Raw genomic sequence first — 20,019 nt, 5'->3', positions numbered from 1 at the left:
GTTCTTGACGTGCTGAACTCGAACCTGATTCGAGTTCAGCATATCAAAAACCTTGTTGACCAGTGTAAATGATAAGAAATCAATTGAGGCAGTTTTCTGTGTGAGTATTTTTTTTTATTAAAATTCACAGACTAGACAAAAGTAGTATGAAATGAGTTTTTAAAATTTTTTTTCTCCCCTATTTTTAACTTTGAAATCGATTATTTCAAAAACTATTGGTTATAATATATTGATTTAAAAATTAGAATTAAATGTATAATTTTGCCTTTTGGAAATGGTATCATTTATTTTTGATAATTTTTTTTTTAGAAAACTGCCCCTCCCACCTAAACGGGGGGAGATAGACCCCCCTCCCAAAAAAAAAATGTTTGTATTGAGCTCCTCTACAAAAACCCGTTATCAAATCCTGGCGTCCAAGTTATCCTACTACGTGCCAAAACAACATTTTTGTTCTATACCTAAAAGTTCGAATTTCTGTGCTTGGGTTGAAATCGAAACATTTTTTTTTTCTAAGCCGGTGAAAAAACCGTTTTTTGCCCCTAACTCCAGATTTTGGGGGTGTTAGGGACTTTTTAAATACCGTTTCGTAATCAGTGCGACTAGCTCTACAAAACGTGATAGGTCTCCGCCCGCGTATTTTTTGAGTGTTACACCGTGTAATTATACATTATAATTATTGATTTTTTTTAATAACAAATACAATTTCAATATTAAGATAAGAGTTAAAATTAAAATGAATCGCTTTTCTTATTTATCAAATTGTAATTCTTGTATTTCATATAAAAACTTATTTAACAAAAACATAACTAAAAACACAAGAAATGAGTGCATTGTCATTACAAACAGGCATATATTTTTATAATAACTCGACAAGACAACTACATAGAAGAATCCCCAGGAAATGGGCTGTTGGGTTATTTTTTCATAAAAGCAAATAGAATGAGATGAATTATAGATGCATAATGATATTATATAAACTGTAGCTGAACCAGATATAAATAGAATTCTTCGACAAATTTTCTCGACATCAATATCCAGCTCACTCAGTGCTTCCACAAGAGAATTATAAAAATTGAGACCTTGTACCACAAAGTAAGATCCAAATAAAATTGGTGCGAAAGCCGCAAGTGATATTAAAACTCCAAGCATTTTGACAACAAACGCATTAAAAATTGCAACTGTACTATCGACAATAAGCGGCTTTGCATAGGCCGTCACGTCCATATAAAGTAACATCACATTAAAATAAGCATAAGTTGTTATATGAAACAAAGTTAATACGAAATATGGATAAGATATTTGGAATGATCCATTGCGTCTTTTGTAAGGAAATAATCCACTTAATCGTAGGGCAAAAATTGCAAGACTAAACGCATCTTCAACATTCTGAGGATTGCTAAATTGTTGCCATGTCTCGTATATTCGATTAATTGCTTGCAAACACATATCACTTATTTATATGAAGAAAGTTTAAATTGAATGACTGACAGTTTTACCTTGCGATAGGTTTTTATTTAAAAAAATTCAATTGTACTTAATGTGGCACACTACATAAAACAAATTTATTTAAGGTATTTTGTGGGATAATTGGCTACCAGTCTGTTAGGTATATTCATATGGGAGACAGTTCGAAGCTTAACATGGCTTTGCAATTTATTAGAAGTCATGGAAGGGGAATTAATGGGCAGGCCAATGAATAACCTAAAGTGGCAAAGAGGGTGGTGATGGATTAAGCATGACCAAATGTCCACCGTTCTATTTCGATTACAGAAGATTAAATTAAAGCTTACCAAATTGTTGTATTAAAGATCAAGTAATAAGTACTTGATATCTGATTTTTTTATTTTAGATAGGTAGATATATAGGTATATATAGATACATACATAATATATTTATTTGCCTATAAGCTTTCCTTTATTTCGCAATTTTTTCATAATGTCACAAATTCAATTATATGTATTTTATTAAATATAAATCAATTTTAAATAAAATAAGTTAGTTATCGGAAATTATCGTAAACAATAATTTGGTAAGTTATACTTAATTAAGATGATTTTTAAAATGTTTAAGTTTTAGAACATGAACGAAAATGAAAAGTGAAAAAATTTTTTGGTGTCAACGAACTATTTTACCATATTATTTTGAAGATGCGGTCATATTTTTAGTGAGCAGCTCTTAACCAACAAACAAAATAACGGTCGTTTCTATAAAGCAATCTTAAAAGTTGTTCAATTTTAAACGTATCCTTAACAAGTTGACCACCATGTGACCCACCGCACCGGTGGCGGTGGGTCACGCAAAATTTTCCCAGGAGGTCACAGTCAGTTCATTTTTAAATGGATGTTTTTTCATGTGGCGATTAATGTTTTTCTTCTTTGGCACCTAGAAAAAAATACGTTCTTGATAGTGCAAAAGAAAAAATATTATATGTCGAATTCTCAATAACCAAAAATTCGATCTGCAGTCGACTTGCAGTCGCTACTTTTTCCTTAAATGAATTCCAATGAAAAAAAAATTCGCTACTTTTTCCCGAAGAATCGATCCTTTTAAATCGAGACGTATTTACACACATTTTCACAAACACTACAATTTTGTCAAATACAAAACGTCAAACCAAAATAAAATTTTGTAAAGAAATGAAAAACCAGAGCCAATTTTTGTTTATTTGTGAAATATAAATCATTTTTAGTGAACAAAACAAACAAATTTTACGTTGTTTTGTTCCTACTATGAAGTTTTGTATAGTTTTTTGTTTTTCATCGGTCACTTGGATACAAATACAGTCACAAAAAGAAATCGCTCCCTTATTTAATTATCTAAAAAGCCAAGAATTTGTGAATTTTGTTTGCTTATAAAATATAATAGTATTTTTTACTTTATCTTTTGAAACAACTATCGATTTGTCAATCATCAATGCTAAACCAATTATAGGTAAGAATTTAAGTAACCTTGTCTACAGCCAAATTAAATACATATTTCCAGCAAGCTTAGAATATTAAAATTAACCTTTAAGAACCAATTTAAGAAAATCTAATAAATATAACTGAATGTGTGTTATTTTGTAACCCGAAGGCTGACGAAATCAGACCCTTATTTTGTAAAATTCTTAATAAGTAGGTAATATAAAGCATTTTGTTCAAAATAATATTACCGTTTAAAATTACCAAAATTTCTATAGGTACCTTTAAACTAGCATTATGTTTTACGCCAAAGATAGTTTTTTAAATCGGAAATTATCCTAAACATGGGTCGGTCGTAGTTGGGTGTTATGCAAACTGCATTGAATTTTAATATATTATAAAAAATGTTACCGCCCTAGTCTAATAAAATTTGCATAAGATTTAAAAAAATATTTTTTTTCGAAATGCTATTTTTTTAACTTTGTGATTCGTTTGCCTTAGGAAGACTTTCAACTAAAAAGTTACCACATTTATTTAATATAAAGAAGATTTTCATAGTATGTATTTTTAAAAATGATTTTGGGCTAGCAGAAAATCGAAGTACCTATACAGTTTAATTTTTAGAACAGGATGGTCTAAGCAATTGGGCTCAAGGCTAAGGCTAAACTAAAGCAACACGAATCACATACCTTTCTTTGTTTAGTGATTCTCCGATACTGTTCGGTTCAAAATGCGAAACGAACAAATTTAAATATTTGTAATTTAAGTAGCACATTTTCAAGTCTATACTTTTGTAAAAAAAAATTTCAGCGTGCCCCTCCCCAAGAAGTAAACCTGTATACGCCCTTGATACGAGCGAAAATTTGGAATAAACCCCTTTGAAATCACTAGTTATAACGATTTTCCGAAAGGTGGCCGAAAACTGGAGATGGCCGAAAATAGGCAACTCTACCCTTATATTTTTTTCGGACCGCATTCAATATGGGACATCTTAGGAGGACGTGCTCAATGGTGTCATCTTCACTCTAGGAGTTTTAGGTTCGATCCCCAGCGACTGACAATTTTTTCATTTACATTTTCAAAGTTGAAACAACATTAATTTGAAACATTATTGGTGAAAAAAACGCACGAAGCGCCATCAAATTAGTGTAAATTAAGATTTTTAATCTTAGTTTTTTTTATCAGTCACATAAGAATTTATGTAGAACATGAATGCTTAAGTTTCGATTCAGCAAACGGATCTTATTGTTTCAAATAAGAAATATAATTAAATTGTTTAAATAAAATAATTATTAAATTAGCTTTTCTTGAAACCATGCAAAAAGTGACATTATCCACTTTCATATAATTATGGGCACAATTGAAACATATTATTTAACATTTTGTAAGTGTTGAACAGGGTTGTTTTCCAGATCAGTTAAAGTATGCAGAGGTTATTCCCCTCTTTAAAAAGGGTGATAGAAAAAACTGGGCTTAACTACCGACCTATTTCTATTATTCATCCTTTTTCAAAAATATTTGAAAAATTAATGATAAAAAGATTTACCTACTTCTTACCAATAAAAACAAGGTCTTCGTCGTTCAGGTTAATTACCTTAAGATGTCATTCTTGGGCTATGTGGTCAACTTTATTTCAGCTTAAATAAGAATCAATTTACAATGGCTATTTTCAATGATATGACGAAAGCGTTTGAGTTATTAATAAATACAAAGTTAGAATAATGCAGGATTTAAAAAAGTCATTTTTCAATTTTAAAATAATACTTGAATGAAAGTTGTCGTTAACGGTCCACATAGTGAACTCCGATTTTTAACACAGGGATCTATAATAAGCCGTTTGTTTTTCCTTGTTTATATAAACTCAATTTTTAAGCTGTGTTTGAATGGCCATTCTACGGAACTCGCTGATGATATAGCATTTACCTAACAATGAAATTCGGATCTAAATTGTGTCTTGCTTATTGAAGAGGACCTTGAAGTATTAAGAACTGTAGTTTTTATCTATAATTTAATTATAAAAGAAATTTTATAACAGCTGGCCATCGTGTTTATAATTATAATTTATTTTTTCATGGTCCAAGTTGTAGGCAATTCAACTTTCCAATTCCCGATTGTGGTTAACCTAATTTCCAACATAAATATTCTTGTTCCGAATCTTGTTTCAAAATTGATTCATTGAAAAGTTTCAAATATCTGGGTGTTGCAATTGATTCTAACCTTAATTGGAAAGTTTATAGTAACAACATCAAAAACCATTTGATGCTCATAACTAGAAAAATGTATCTTTTTAAACCATTCTGCTCTAAACATGCTCATTTTATTATGCTCTTGCGCATCCTAAATTACAATACAAGATATCAGCTGGGGTGGTTCCTATGGAAACACACTTACACCTTTATTAATTGCTCAAAAACGTCTTGTTCGAATTATCCGCAACAGAAATCTAATTCTATTTCTAATTTCATTTTCATTTTATTTATTTATTCGATTGAATCTTTTACAATGGGCTTGCGCCTATGAAGTTTAGTAAAAGTTAATTAAGAAAATAATTATTTTAAATTAATTCTATTTGAGTTCAACGAAAAATTAAATATTCAGTTTTGTTGAACATTGTAATTTTTTCTTATTTCATGTTTTTTTATCTTTACTGTAAGATAGAGTTGGCAATAATATAGTAGCAAAATAGCCAATTAAAAAAAACACGAATTAGCATAATAAAAGGCCTAAAAGTATGTTTCACTAATTTGGCATTTTTAGGACTTGTGTAAAATTTCATTTTTTTTTTGTCATTGATTATGAACAGTTGTACTTAAAAGAAGAAAAAAAAACAGAAAACCAAAATAATGAAAATAAATTTATAATTTTTGTTCATGTTTTGTTTGTTATGAATTTATTTTCATTATTTTGTTTTTCTGTTTTCTTTCTTCTTATAACTTCAGCCAGATCACGGGCAATAATTTAATCAAATTCCCCTAGCTAGAACTATTAAAATTCACAGTTTATGTTTATGCAGTAATTTTAATAACTTTCGGTAATCAGCGACCAAAATTTTGCGTCTAATTGATGAGTCCAACTGTTATACCTAAGCGAAACGTATTTTGGACTAGAGGTCATAAAAACTTTTTAAATTGAAGTTATACTTATATTTAAGACTGAACATCTTTTTGATGTCAATTAAGATTCACAAATTAAGCTCACATTATGTACGTACATGTACATTAGGGCGTTCGAAATGTATGGGTTTTTCGAGAATCAAGTTCTTCAGTGGAAAAACCATTTCTAAATAATAAAAACAAAATCCCCTAATTTTTTTTAGACTTTTATTTGGACGCGAGATGGCGCCCCACGATGGTTAAATTTTGAAATATGTAGATATGTATATCTTGACATATCAGTTGATTTTTTAGATATATGCAGCTTTAAAAAGTTTTGAAAGTTTGATGTCTACATTAAATACCGTCTTCAAAAAGGTATAAACCAGAGGTTCAGTCAGGACATGCATGTTTCTTTTGGGTTTTATTAAAACAAACTAGATAGAACATGAGAAATAAAATAAAACCCAAAAAAGCAAGCATGCCCTGATGATTTAAGAACACCCTTACTTGGGTATACCCTTAGATTCTCATTTTAATGATAATTTCTCTCTTAATAAAAGTGATAGAAACTTATAATTTTTATTTTTAGAAGAAATGTTATTGTTTGTACCTAAATGTGTTCAAAAATTTTTAATATCTTTTTTACTTTCTCAGATATTAATTTTCATTTTTTCTTGCCCATGATAGTTTTTGACTTTGAGGCCAAAATGTGTGATAGGTACACCATAAACATAGTGTTTTATTAATTCATTGCTATGAAGAGACCAACAATAAAGAAAATAGGTGTATTTATTTATTTGTATTGTTTAAGTTAATTTTTATTAAAAATACATTTAGGTACAACAAATATTTGAAGGGTCTTCATTGATTTTGTATGCATGATGTTTTTGCAAAATGATTTACCAGTTCCAAATTCCAATCCAGGATGTTCCATCGATTTAACTAGGTACAAAATACAGGTTTCAAAAAGAAAATTCGGTTAAAGCGCTTAATCTGTAAGCTCTTTTAGAGCCGCCATTTTTAATTTAAAAAAAAGTTGGCAGGTTTTTCCAATTTTTAGCACTAATATCAATGTGTTAACCAAATTTCATAAATTTTCATCGAGAAATGGCCGTGCAAATGATTTTTGACGCCAAAAAGCACCAAAATCACCACTGTGCGGTGATTGTGATGACATAAATAACTCTGAAGTATACTAAGTGCGCTTATTTTTTATAACATAAGGCAATCTACATATCCACGTAGTATGGGGCCATTAATGCACTCGTAGTAATTACAATCTTTGATGACCTTATTTTTAACAAATTGCAAAACCATGTCAAAAGAAACCCAACTGATACCTATAAAATCGTACTTACAAACAGGTTTTTTATTATATGAAATGTTTTTTACTATTAGTCTGAAATCAATCTCAAACAACGGTTAAGTAATTATCGAATCGTCGAAAAAAAGAACGATTAAAAAAGAAAATACTGACAATCCGCATGTCATTTTTTACTAGAAAAAGGATAGTTAAAGAATGGACACGTTTAACTAATCCACAAAACCTGGAAGATGCGTTTAGATTTTCAATTTGTATCTGCCGGCTAAGTGGCATGTTTCCTTTCACCTTTAAAAATAGGAAGTTACAAATATCATATTTTTACTTTGTTATCACTTTGTCTCATACAATTGCTTTCACTTATATTAATTCCAATCTGCTGCTTGGAGGCGTTCTTAACTATGCAAAGCCACTTATTACTGATAGTATAGTGGCTATAGTTAATTCATTTTTACTAAAAGTACTTGGAGTTTCAATAGCTCTTACGATTTTCTCAGCACTTTTGCTCGGCGCAAATCACGTAGTTAAAATACTGAATAAATTTAATTTTATGATGGAAGGATTAACTGATCTGGAAATAGAAACGACTCAGATTTGCAGGAAGGTCTTATTTATTTCGTGTTCAGCCACATTGGGTGTCACTATTATGAGTATTTGTGGTTTAGTGCATTCACTCTATTTTTTTGAAAAATTAACAAATCATCCCGCTTCATTAAAATTCATTTTTGTAGTCATCTTATCAAACTATTATAAAAATGTGTGTTTATATACATTGATACTACATTTATTTGTAACATTTTTGGTAGTATCCCTATTAAACAAATTTTTGGATGGAGTGCTTACATCTCAAATTTACAATACTTTAAGAAAAGCAAAACAAAATTGTTAAACCTTTGTTAAATGAACGTTCTTAAACAAATAAATTAAAATGAAAAATATGTTGTTATGAAAAAAAGAATGTATTTTCTTATTTCATAAAATACATCTGCCATATATTTCTTATTTTTATTTGATAGGAGGTTAAATCCATAAATTGTGCTTAGAATAAATAATAAATAAGCTTTAGCTGTTATAGCTCAGCACAAACTGAAAATATCCGCAGCGGACAGATCAAAATTGATTATTGATCCATACACTATTCTGAACGCTTCATTTATACATAGGGGAAGTGGGGGCAAGACCGCCCCTTTAGTGTTTGATTGTCTTAAAAACCAATAAAGTAAAATAAAGTCTTTTTTCATTAAGTCGATTGTTTAATGTAGGAACTCTTATTTTATATAACAAAAATAAAAAACATTGAACAAAAGATAATAAGTTCTGAAAAAACATCTAGAGTCGTTCGTGGTAAGTGTGCGCAGCCGGTAAGTGTGCACATTGTAATTTTCTCGAAACAAGTGTAAAAATTTAAATTTCTGCTGATGCACAATTAATTAGATATCTGATCTTCGTCTAAGTCCGTTATATTAATGCTTCTGTTGTTTTTAATGTTTCGAGAAAAAGCAAAAGAAAAAAAAGCTAACTTTCCTTAAAATTTTCCACAATTTTCAAACTCTGACAGTGATCTGTCTTTGACTTAAAGTGAAGGCAATTGATTTTTTTTTTTGAGCTTACTATTTAAACTTTATGTTCCAATTAAAATGTTATTGTTTTTAGTATTTATTTATTAATATTTTATCAAAAACAATAAAAAAACTGCATTTGGGGTAAGTGTACTCAAAAATTTGGGGGCAAGTGTGAGCATGCAAATGCATGGGACTCCACTGAAAATATATATATTTGCATAAAATGCTTCAAAATTTCACAGTGTTTAGAATGGATCAAAATAATGAGAAAATCGTATGGGAGCGGGGGTCTTACACCCCTCTTTTGGGTTTTTAATGTCTTTAAAAATTGAAAAAAAAAACAATAGATATTCATCTATATCACTAAGCAAAAGTACCTGCGCACCCTTCGAAGGGGTAAGTGTGCGCAATATGACCTGTTTTGGTTTTCTTAGAAAAACATAAATAATTTTATAAATATTAGTTTTATTTTGATTGAATTTAAGAAGTCAAAACATGTATCTCTAATAACACGGTGTAACACTCAAAATATACGCGGGCGGAGACCTATCAGGTTTTGTAGAGCTAGTCGCACTGAATACGAAACGGTATTTGAAAATCCCCTTACACCCCCAAAATCTCGAGTTACGGGCAAAAAACGGTTTTTTGGACCTTCACCCATTGAAAAAATTCTAGCTTCGACAATTTTTTACCCATTTTCGATTTTTTTACAGTTTCTGATAGAAGATAAATATACCTTTTTAACAATGTATAAAACATGTAACTCGGTTAAACCACTTAGAATTTATAAGATGCCAAAGTTCAAAAATTCAATTTTTTTGGTCATTTGCCCAACTTCGGCATCAATTTAAAGTATATGTTTTTAAAACAACATGCTTTTTAAAAAATATATTCTAAAACTATATCTATTTCCCAATCGATCGAGGTATTTTTTATGAAAATTCAGTGCGACTAGCTCTACAAAACCTGATAGGTCTCCGCCCGCGTATATTTTAAAACCTCATTTTTGTAACACCGTGTAGGTAATCAATTTACTTTTTTTATGTAGGTACATCCTATACTAATACTTCTTCAAAGTCAAAAGTGCGCACACTTACCACAAACGGGCAACTTACCACATGGGGGCAACCTATATTGCAAGTGTTGCCAATTTATTTTTTTTTTTCATAGAACATAGTACAAAAACGGTCTTGCCCCCATAGGCGGTCTTGCCCCCATTTCCCCTATATCGTTTCAAAATCATTTAAAAATAAAATGTAAAACTGATCCAGTAAGTACAGTAGGTGACCGATGAAAATTTTCAATTGTCACTATTTCTTTAGGTAACTAGAACGCTAAAAATTAATATATTATTTTGTTTTTTCTGTACAGTACAGTAAACTTGGCACTAAGTTGACGTTTACTGACCCTGATTTCCGTGATCCCTATGTCCTTAAGCTTCTTTATATTTCTTTTGTTAGACCTGTACTTAAATACGGCTGCGTAATATGGGCTGCTTACTATTCTGTTCATATGTATAAATAGACTCGAAGGTATACAGAGGAGGTTTTTGCGTTTTTGCCTTCGTTTTCTTCCATGGTCCCAAAGATCCATATACCCACCCTATTCTCACAGACTCTTACTTATAAATCTCTCTTCACTTTAACAACTTAGAAAATATATTCAGCTTTGTTTTATTGTCAAATTAATCAATGGTTCAATAATATGTCCATCAACTCTGTGTCCTCTAAATTTCAGCTATAAACTAGCATAGGAAGACAATTGCCTTTATGTCCGATTTTCAACAGAACAAACTATGGTGTGAATAGCCCATTAAACCAATTGATTTCAATCTTCAATAAATATTACATGTTGATCTCATCTGTAAACAACAATGTCAAAAACAAAACATTTAAAGAAAACTTTTTTAACATATCATAGTTATTATTTATTTTTTAGGTAAAATGTCATTATTAAAATAGTATGTACATAAATAGTTTTAAGTTCTAACGTTAAGCAATTAACGGATTAAATAAATAAAAAATTTATTTTCAATAAATAAATTACGGTTGTATAAAACATTATGCCACTACAAATTTTTTTTTAAGAGGCAAAGTCAAAAAAATTGATGACGATTTTTTTCAATATTTCGTGTGTTTTCGTTTTGTTGCAAAATGTTATTCATCCGGGAACTCTATTTTTACCCGAATGAGTTGTTGTCCCGTGCTTGTAATGATTCAGCCACTCAACACTAAGTTTTTTCACCAGTTGGTATGAGGTTTTCTGCAAGAGTTTTTTCAAGAGTCCCCAAAGAGCGTTATTTGTGGAATTCATCCCCGGAAAGTTACCAAGCCTGTTAATTCTTTAATTTTTCTTACTTAGAAAGGACGTGACACTCAAAGCGTTGTAGTAGAAAGCCGTAATAATAATAACTGTACAGAGAATATAAAATAAAATTAGTTTTAAGCGTCACGAATTTGTGAAAATTTTCATCGGTCATTTTCATGTGGCCACATCAATTAATACATTAAATAAAAATTAATACACTTTAAATAATACTGTATACCTATTTGATTTTGCATTTGAAAACCTAAGCATTGTATTATATTTCCATAGTACTATCATGAAAATAAACGATCTGAGGAACTCTGGTGGTGACTTGAAAAAGCAGAACTTGTATGAAATAAATACCATTTTAAAAAAGTGGTGACATGAACTAATACCAGATTAACCTTTATTATACAGCAGGCATGTCAAACTTGCAGCCCGCGGGCCGCATGCGGCCCACAACGAATAACTTTGCGGCCCTGTCCACATTTTTAATGATTTCGAGTCTTAGATTAAAGTGAACTAGGAAGCGAATATTCTGATTTAACCTACCAAACGATTTTTAGTATTTGATGATAAAAGTCTTTAAACATTGCTATTTAAAATAGTTGCAGAGTTTATAATTAATTATACCTACCTAGAAGAAGAAAAACATTTATCAGAGTTAAATTTAAAACTTCAAGGAAAATTCATAATATAACGAATATGACAAAATGCAACATTCAAATTCAAATGTGCATTCAAATACACATACACCACATATTTCTCTTTTGGGACATCAGAAGAGAAACGAGGATTTGAGGATTTGAGGATTTCCTATATGCAATATGTCAAATATAGGTAAATTGGCATCGGCAGTCGGCCTTATACAAAATAGTACGAACAAAAATTTAAACTCTAAAATTGAATAAGTATGAAAAAGGCTTGCAGAATTATGTTCTTGAAAGACAAGTTCTTTGATTTTTTTTTTCCAAAAACATAGAATTAATGCCGAATCATGTGGAAATGGAGGCAATCGATTTCTAGTGTGACTCCGAAGTAAGTTCCAAGCTCGATACTTATAATACTCGTACATTTTTTTCATGTAAAATCGTTTGGGATTTTCACAGCAGGTAGGTACCTGTCGATGCGAGTAGTTATTTCCGCTATTAATAGGAATGAGTTACCTATAAGATCCAATCTAACTCACTTTGGTCTGAGAAAAAAGTGGTAGGTAAGTGGAAAAAATTCATTTTATCATTCTTTCTGTTTTTCTTAACAAAATTGTTTTACCTGTAAAAATTTAGCTTAACTTTTTCTGCGGCCCATACAAATTTTCATCCCGCTTTTTTGGCCCTTTGTAATTATTGAGTTTGACATGCCTGTTATACAGGGTGATTCAGGAGTAATGTGCCAAAAAGCTAGAGCATGTAGGTTGGGTCAAGACAAGAAAAAAATCGTATGGGAGGCGGGTCTATTCCCCCTCGTTTAGCAGGGAGGGGCAATTTAAACAAAAATTGACTTAATTTGGAAAAAAAGTTATTAAAAATCAACCGTTACACCTACAATATCGTGCTATATCGTGTAAAGCCAAAAACCTAGACTTTTACAAACTTTTTAAATCAAGCCATTTAAAGGCACAGTTTTTGAAAAATTAATTTTTAAAATCAAAATTTGGAAAAAAAAAATTTAAACTAATTTTTTTCAAAATTGTATGCAATTAAGTGCTAATTTTGTTTTTAAATTTCGATGCTCTTATTTAATTTCAAACAAAAACAGAAAACCGGGTTCAAAAATATTTTGTCATTTTCGAGAAATTAACAAAAAACCAAAACTCCTTTTTTCTAAGAAACCTCTTTATTGATTCTCTGTTTTTACGTGGCTGAACTTGATGATTAATTAATTTATGAAACTTTTACCATTCGTCAATTATTTTTTGAACATTCAGACTTAAATATGGATACAATAAAGTGATACAGTATTGGATTAACTCTGAATTGATCAACTTTTTTCATTGATAACACCTGAAAACTTACCTGAGAATTTTTCTTACTATGTCTGGGGTGCTCGCCACCCATGGATTCGAGATTTAAAGGCCTTAAGGCAATAAAATCACAATTTTTTTTTTATGAAAATTGAATAAAAAATAATTATTTAAATCCAAAAGATAAATCGATGAAAAGAAAAGGCAAATACGAAGGAAAAGAATTCTAATGTTATCTAGGAAAAAATGATTCTCTTGAAACCTTTAAAAATCAAGCACCCCAGACATAGTAAGAAAAATTCTCGGTAAGTTTTCAGGTGTTATCAATGAAAAAAGTTGAAAAATAAGAGCATCGAAATTAAAAACTAAATTAGTACTTAATTACATAAAATTTTGAAAAAAATTAGTTTGAAATTTTTTTTCCAATTTTTCCATTAAATAGCTTTGTTTAAACTTTTTATAAATAACTAGGGTTTTGGCTTTACAAAAAGGTATAGCACGTTATTATAGGTGTAACCGTTAATTTTTAATATTTTTTTTCCAAATTAGGTCAATTTTTTTTAACTGTCCCTCCCCGCTAAACAAAGCTGAATAGACCCCCCCTCCCATACGATTTTTGTCTTGTCTCGACCCAACCTACACACTTTAGCTTTTTGGCACATTACTCCTGAATCACTTTGTATATCTATCTATACCATGGTTCAAAGCACATATAGAAGGTGTCCCGTATTGAAACAAGAAAAATTTAAAGGGTAGGTATATTCTAAGATAAAAATTGTGATTTACTTTGCTAACCTTGGGCTATAATCAAATTTAATGCTCACCAAGCCAAACTTGTCTAAATCGTTTGTCCACTATTTGTAGATGTTTGTCCAACCAAAATTTTCATTTGTCGATCCTTCAAAAAAAAAAAAATGTAAAAAAAAAAATTGTTACACTCATGAAACTTGGCAAAAAGTTTGCTTTTGGGATAAGAACGTTTAGAAGATATTAAAAAAAAAAACAAGTCTTGTACTGAAAAATCGCATTAGGAATTGATTATTTTAATTAAATAATGATTGTCCTTATTTGTTATCGCTGATAGATCTTTACGCTCCTTCTAGAGAACTAAGAATTCGAACCTTATTCCGCGAAAACGTTCATAGAGTAAATTATGCGTTTAATGAACCTATGACTCGCAGTGTTAGGGAGATTAATAATCTGTCAAATAATATAGATTTTAATTTCCATTTGAGTAGAAACTCATTCAAAAATATGTTAAATTTGTATTTTTTAACTAATTAAATAATGTAAATATATAATTTTATTTTTTGTGTAGCTTTAATTTTATAATGATTCTATGTATAATTTTAAAAATTTCGTTAGTCTATTTGAGATTGTAAACTCTAATTGATATTAAATAAGTAAATAAATATAAATAAATAATAATAATTAAATAATATTTGGTGGTTAAATTTTTGGAAGTTTTTTTTTTGGGGATTTTATGGGACCTTGAATTTTTCAGTACAAATTTTTTTTCTTAAATATCTTGTATCCATTTCTCGACGTGGACAAACGGTGGCCGTTTAAATTTTTGAAAAATACATATATCAGATTTTTGCCCATTGATTGAACTAATATAAGCACTAAGCAGTATAGCTAAGGTTGCGAGACAAACGGCTAAAATAGTAAAAAATTCCGGGATTTCAACATAATGGTTGGGACAAAATAAAAAATTATAATTCCTTTCAGCTTTCAAACAACAAAAATCGATTGGAAGGTGATTTTTTTGTTTAATAAATTATCTTGGCACATTTTTTACGACACGTCATTTTCTTAAGGTTTGATCAAAACAGAAGAACAACTTCATGGCAATCAAAAATATTTAGTAGTAGACATTTTTTGTGAGTTGAAATTCCAGCCTGGCAAAAAAAATGTCCCGGAGGACAGATGAATTTACGTCTGAAATCCGGGTCGTCCCACAACGCTAAGTGTTGCCAAAACTATGCTAAAAACTATAATACAAATGTTGAAAACATACATAAAAACGCATAACTTTACCGAAAAAAGGTGAAATAGTTTTTTTTTTGCACGGAAAACACAAATAAGTAGAACACATTTGTTTACGTTTTTTTTTACCATTAGCGTTAACTTTTTCTGTAGTTAAGAAGACCACCCCCTATCGAAAACGTACATGTTTTCCACTATTTATTCTATAATCTCCATTCCTATTGATAAGAAATTTAAAAAAAAAAATATAAAACGCGCCCAATAAAACAACATTAAACGAAAAAAAAACAAAACAATAATATAAATGCTATGTGCTTCAGATTACAAACTTCAACCTGCCTTTAAATATTGCACCTATATAATGTAATTTGACTTCGAAAGCATGTAATAAGCTATTGTGCATTTAGAAGAATACCTACGCATAGGGGACTCCACGGTTAAATACTCTGAATCGTTCTTCTAAACCTTCAAACTCTTTTCAAAATTTTTTAATTTTTCGGAGAACATTCTTATTGTTATACTCGTAAAACTATAAAACTACGTAGAATGTTTATATTAGTACATATATTGTTTACCTATATTATACATATTTATGTATCATAATTTTGTTTGACAAATAGTCCTTGCATGTGGTATCAGTATAAATATCATATTTTCATAATGTTTAGCTTTGGATATTTCCATTGCAAAATTATGTAGAAAATTTACTATTCCACAGAAATATCATTTAAATATTGTTCTTGTATATCTTAAAACATGTGTGCTTTTAGAAATAAAACGCATGAACGATTAATTTTACCAAGAATACACTCAATCATGTTCTAATGACATATGTAGTCTTTTTTAACACAAACTCAACCTCGTTTCTGCAAATCACCGTATTTTTATGACCATCTATATAGCACTGTAGCGGCAATAAAGCAGACATTTCACGACTTAAATTTGTAGCATTAAAATGGTTTAAGAGACATATTTTAATGAAACCTTTAGATGAGGACACAAAGTCTTGTATTTCTTTCATCGATTGAGAATTTTAGCAGTCGCGTGCAAAAGGCTCTTAAGTTCCCAACACAAATAAACACACAAATAGGAAAGAAAACTTTAACCAAAAAGCTATTTGCGGTATTCAGTAGTGATGTAAATTTGCATGGAAGAATCAACAAAACATCCTGTAATAAAAAAAGAAGAAGCAAAAGCGTTATATTGTTGCTACCACCATAATTTACCATTTGGTAACCACGAAAGTTGGTGTCTTGTTTCAGTCGATGACATACCGTGAAAACAACAGGACATGTGGGAATGTTTTTCAATAAAGTTAACGTGATAAATAGAAAGAGTTTTCGACTGACATGAAGAATTCAACAATTTGGGAGTCTGCCAGCAGGCCACTATTTGTTAAATCTGTTTGGCTAGAAGGAGGGTATCGCCATTTTATTCTAGACCATAAGCCAAAGCAACGATTAGACGCACATATGAACTTGCGAAACAAATCATACGGTAACTATTAAAGTATTTTTTAGGGTATTGGTTAACTTATCATAGTTTTCAGATACAATGCAGACTTCTGTTTACTGTGATTTTTCGGAGCTTAATAGAGAGCTATTGTTGGTGGGATCTTCTAAGGCTCAATGCCATCAGAACTTTTCACAACTAAAAATTGAAAAGAATTTAATAGTAAATCATCGCCGATTATCATCAAAAAACCTGTTCATAGACCATTTTAAAAGACGATATGATCTCATCCGAGAAGAAGCTCCTTCTAAAAGAAGTTCTTTACATGACATTAGTTCAGTTATTACTAATAATTCACATTCTGATGAAAAACTTGCTGAAAGAGTTCTTAATTGGTTGGATCTGGCCGGAAAGACACCACTCCTTCGACCAATCCAAGTTGAAAATATTAGTAAAAGAGTTACAAAAGAGCAACATCCTCAAAAACTACAGCCGGAATCAGCTTGCTCTAGAAGAAATGATTCAATAAAGCATATTACAATTATTTTTAACAAAGAAGGAGTTCCCGTTCGTTTGAATAGACCAGTAAGGAATATAGACTTATGTGCAGTCTCTAGCAGTGCTGGGGTTGCTAGACGTTTAGCTGGCAATTTAGCCTCCGCAAGGTTGTATGGAGGAAATGTTGTGAGAGAAATTAGGAATGATACTGCAGCAGTTGAGAGCAGAAGGCCTAGACCAAAAACCTCTTGTACAAGGAGGAACTTTGCATATAATGGTATTGGAAAGAAAAAAACTGTAACGGAGCGGGAGAACTCAGCGTTAAGAGATGCGAAAAGACAGTTACACATATTCATGCCGAGTTTACCAAAGAAAACTATGTTAAGCGAGGACACAGTGTGCAGTGATTTAAATAAAATCAGTGTAAAATAAATTCATAAAAAAAACTTCAATACATTTACTTGGTGAGAAATTATATGTTACCTTTAAGTTAGCGGTTTAGCGGCAAATTTATTATTCAATAAACAGTTTTTTTTTAGTACATAAATATAACAGCTATTCAGTTATTTATTAAAACTACAATGGAACTTTCACTGCACAAGATACAGGCTTATTACCCACACAAAAAAATCAAGCTATCTCAAGAACCTTAACAAAGTACAGAGATTAGCGGGTATAGGGATTACAGAGGCACAAAGGTCTACGCCACAAGCAGGGTTGGAAATAATTTTAGACATCCCGGTCCTAGACGAGTTCATAAGATGCACGGCAGCTTAAAGCGCAATTCGATTAAAAGAATTGGGCTACTGGAGGCAAAACACTTATGGTCATGGGTCTATCATGCAAAGATACGACACAGATCCGGGTTTGAATGAGACTACAGATTACATTCCACCTTTAGTAGATTTCAATAAAATACCTGAAATAGAGGGGTGGGATTCCAATTCGCTTATCAGCGAACAAGGATTCCCCTTCTACACTGACGGTTCAAAAATGGAATCGGGAAAAGGAGCTGGGGTGTTCTGTAAACCTCTCAATATAAGAGAATCATATAAACTCCCAGACGATTGCAGTGTGTTTCAATCTGAAATTTTTGCTATAGAAAAAGCGGCAGATTTGGTTCAAAAAGAAAAATTAATCTCCTCGGAGATAATATTCTTATTGGACAGCCAGGCTGCTATCAAAGCCTTAGTCAGTGAGACGATAAGATCCAAAGCGGTTTTAAACTGCAGAAAGAAAATCAATAGCATTTGCTACACTAACCAAGTAAAACTCTGCTGGGTTCCTGGGCATAGCAATATAGAAGGGAATGAAATAGTGGATGAACTAGCAAGGTTAGGGTCAGCGTCAAAAGAGGATAGCAGCACCCAATTAGTAAGGGGACCAGATATCCCTATCGGTGTGCTCAAAAGAAAAATAGACCTAATGACTAAAGAAAAAATCAATAACACCTGGAAAACTAGGGACGATTTAATTATCTCTAGGCCTAAATTCAACGAAAAAGGAACTCGGTATATTTTATCCCTGAGTAAAAAGAATATTTGAATCTTGATAGGTGTACTAACGGGTCATTGTGCCATTGGTACAATGGCTATTAGAATGGGTGTATTTGCACCTGATTTCTGCAGAAGCTGTCAAGATGAAGAGGAAATAGAGTCCATTAAACACCTGCTCTGCGATTGTCCAAACCTCCGAACAAACCGACTCCGTTACTTCGGAAATAGGTTCGTAGGAGAACTGGACGATTTAGCGCAGGTGCCAATGGCTAACACGAGAAAATTCATTGAAAGTACAGGATGGTTCGTAAATGAGCCAGTTTTTGTAAACTGATGAACAGTTAGGAACATCAATGCGATTTTTTAAATAAAAGGAATCACAATGGACTAATAGGCTCCCGTGTATGCTGCAGCTTAGCTGTGCACTACCCTATTTACCTAACCTAACCTAACCTAACATGTTTTCTGTTAAAAAAATTACGTGTTGTTAAAAATGTCGAGAGTACCTACTTTGAAAAATAACATACTATTGTACTATACCCAACAAAATTGCTTTTCTTATATTATGAGACATTGGACCTTACCAATAATCATATTTAAACTTCCAATTTAATATTTAACTGAATTATACCATTGAATAATTACAAATAGAAGTGGACACCCAGGGAAACCATCGCTGTAAAATCACTGTCTCTAGTATCGTGCGTTGAATTAAAAAAGCAAATCCAACAATCCAAAAGCAAATCCAGCAACCCAAAATCAAATCCTAAACAGCTTTAACATATAGATAAAAGTTTACCTTTTTCAAAAAGTGGAGATAGCCTAGAGGATGAGGTGAATGTCTGTTAAGTATACCTGCCTAGGTTCGAATCTGACGGGATATTAAAATTGTTTTTTTTTTACATTACTAGAATAAAAATTAATTAAATTTGTCAAAAAAAAAAATCTCCGCAAAAAAAAAAAAAAAAAAACAATTACAATTACAATTTTACCGGTATTCGAACCCTAGGCCAGTAGGAGTAAAAGGCATCGTCCTTGTTCTCTAGACTAATATGACTTTTTGATATTCGAAAACTTATATCAATCTAAGCTCTTTGAAATGTATAATAATAATTATTAATTTTTTAATGAAGGTTTAAAAAAAATTGTTAGTTAAGACTCAACTCGAAAATACATGATAGTTGAGGCGCAAACATGTAGTTCATCTATCTTCCGGTACTCTTATAGTTGCAGAGTAGTCTGCGGTGTCACTTCTATTTGTAATTATTCAATGATTATACGATACATGTACAATGTACATATTTATCATACCAATAAACAATTTAATAGTCAGTTTAAAGGCTAACGCTGGATTAAATTTTATGGTTGTAGGCCGGTCATTATGTTGCGTCGAAGTTTTAAAATAAAATACACACGTTCTTATGGGAAGGGACCCA

General features: G+C 31.0%; 2 protein-coding genes across 10 annotated transcripts in view; both read left to right on the top strand.

Moving 5' to 3' along the window:
• Positions 1-20,019, top strand: part of LOC129907149 (synaptic vesicular amine transporter) — a 138,599-nt gene that overhangs the window by 88,711 nt on the left and 29,869 nt on the right. The window lies entirely within an intron of this gene.
• LOC129907154 (uncharacterized) lies at positions 16,230-17,670 on the top strand. The gene is made up of 2 exons (XM_055983231.1): positions 16,230-16,634; positions 16,687-17,670. The coding sequence occupies exons 1-2, from the start codon at positions 16,487-16,489 to the stop codon at positions 17,517-17,519; spliced, it is 981 nt and encodes a 326-aa protein (XP_055839206.1). The 5' UTR covers positions 16,230-16,486; the 3' UTR covers positions 17,520-17,670.

This window comes from Episyrphus balteatus, chromosome 1 (genome assembly GCF_945859705.1).
Source record: "Episyrphus balteatus chromosome 1, idEpiBalt1.1, whole genome shotgun sequence".
Classification (NCBI taxonomy): domain Eukaryota; kingdom Metazoa; phylum Arthropoda; class Insecta; order Diptera; family Syrphidae; genus Episyrphus; species Episyrphus balteatus.
This window is presented reverse-complemented; position numbering and strand designations above follow the sequence as displayed.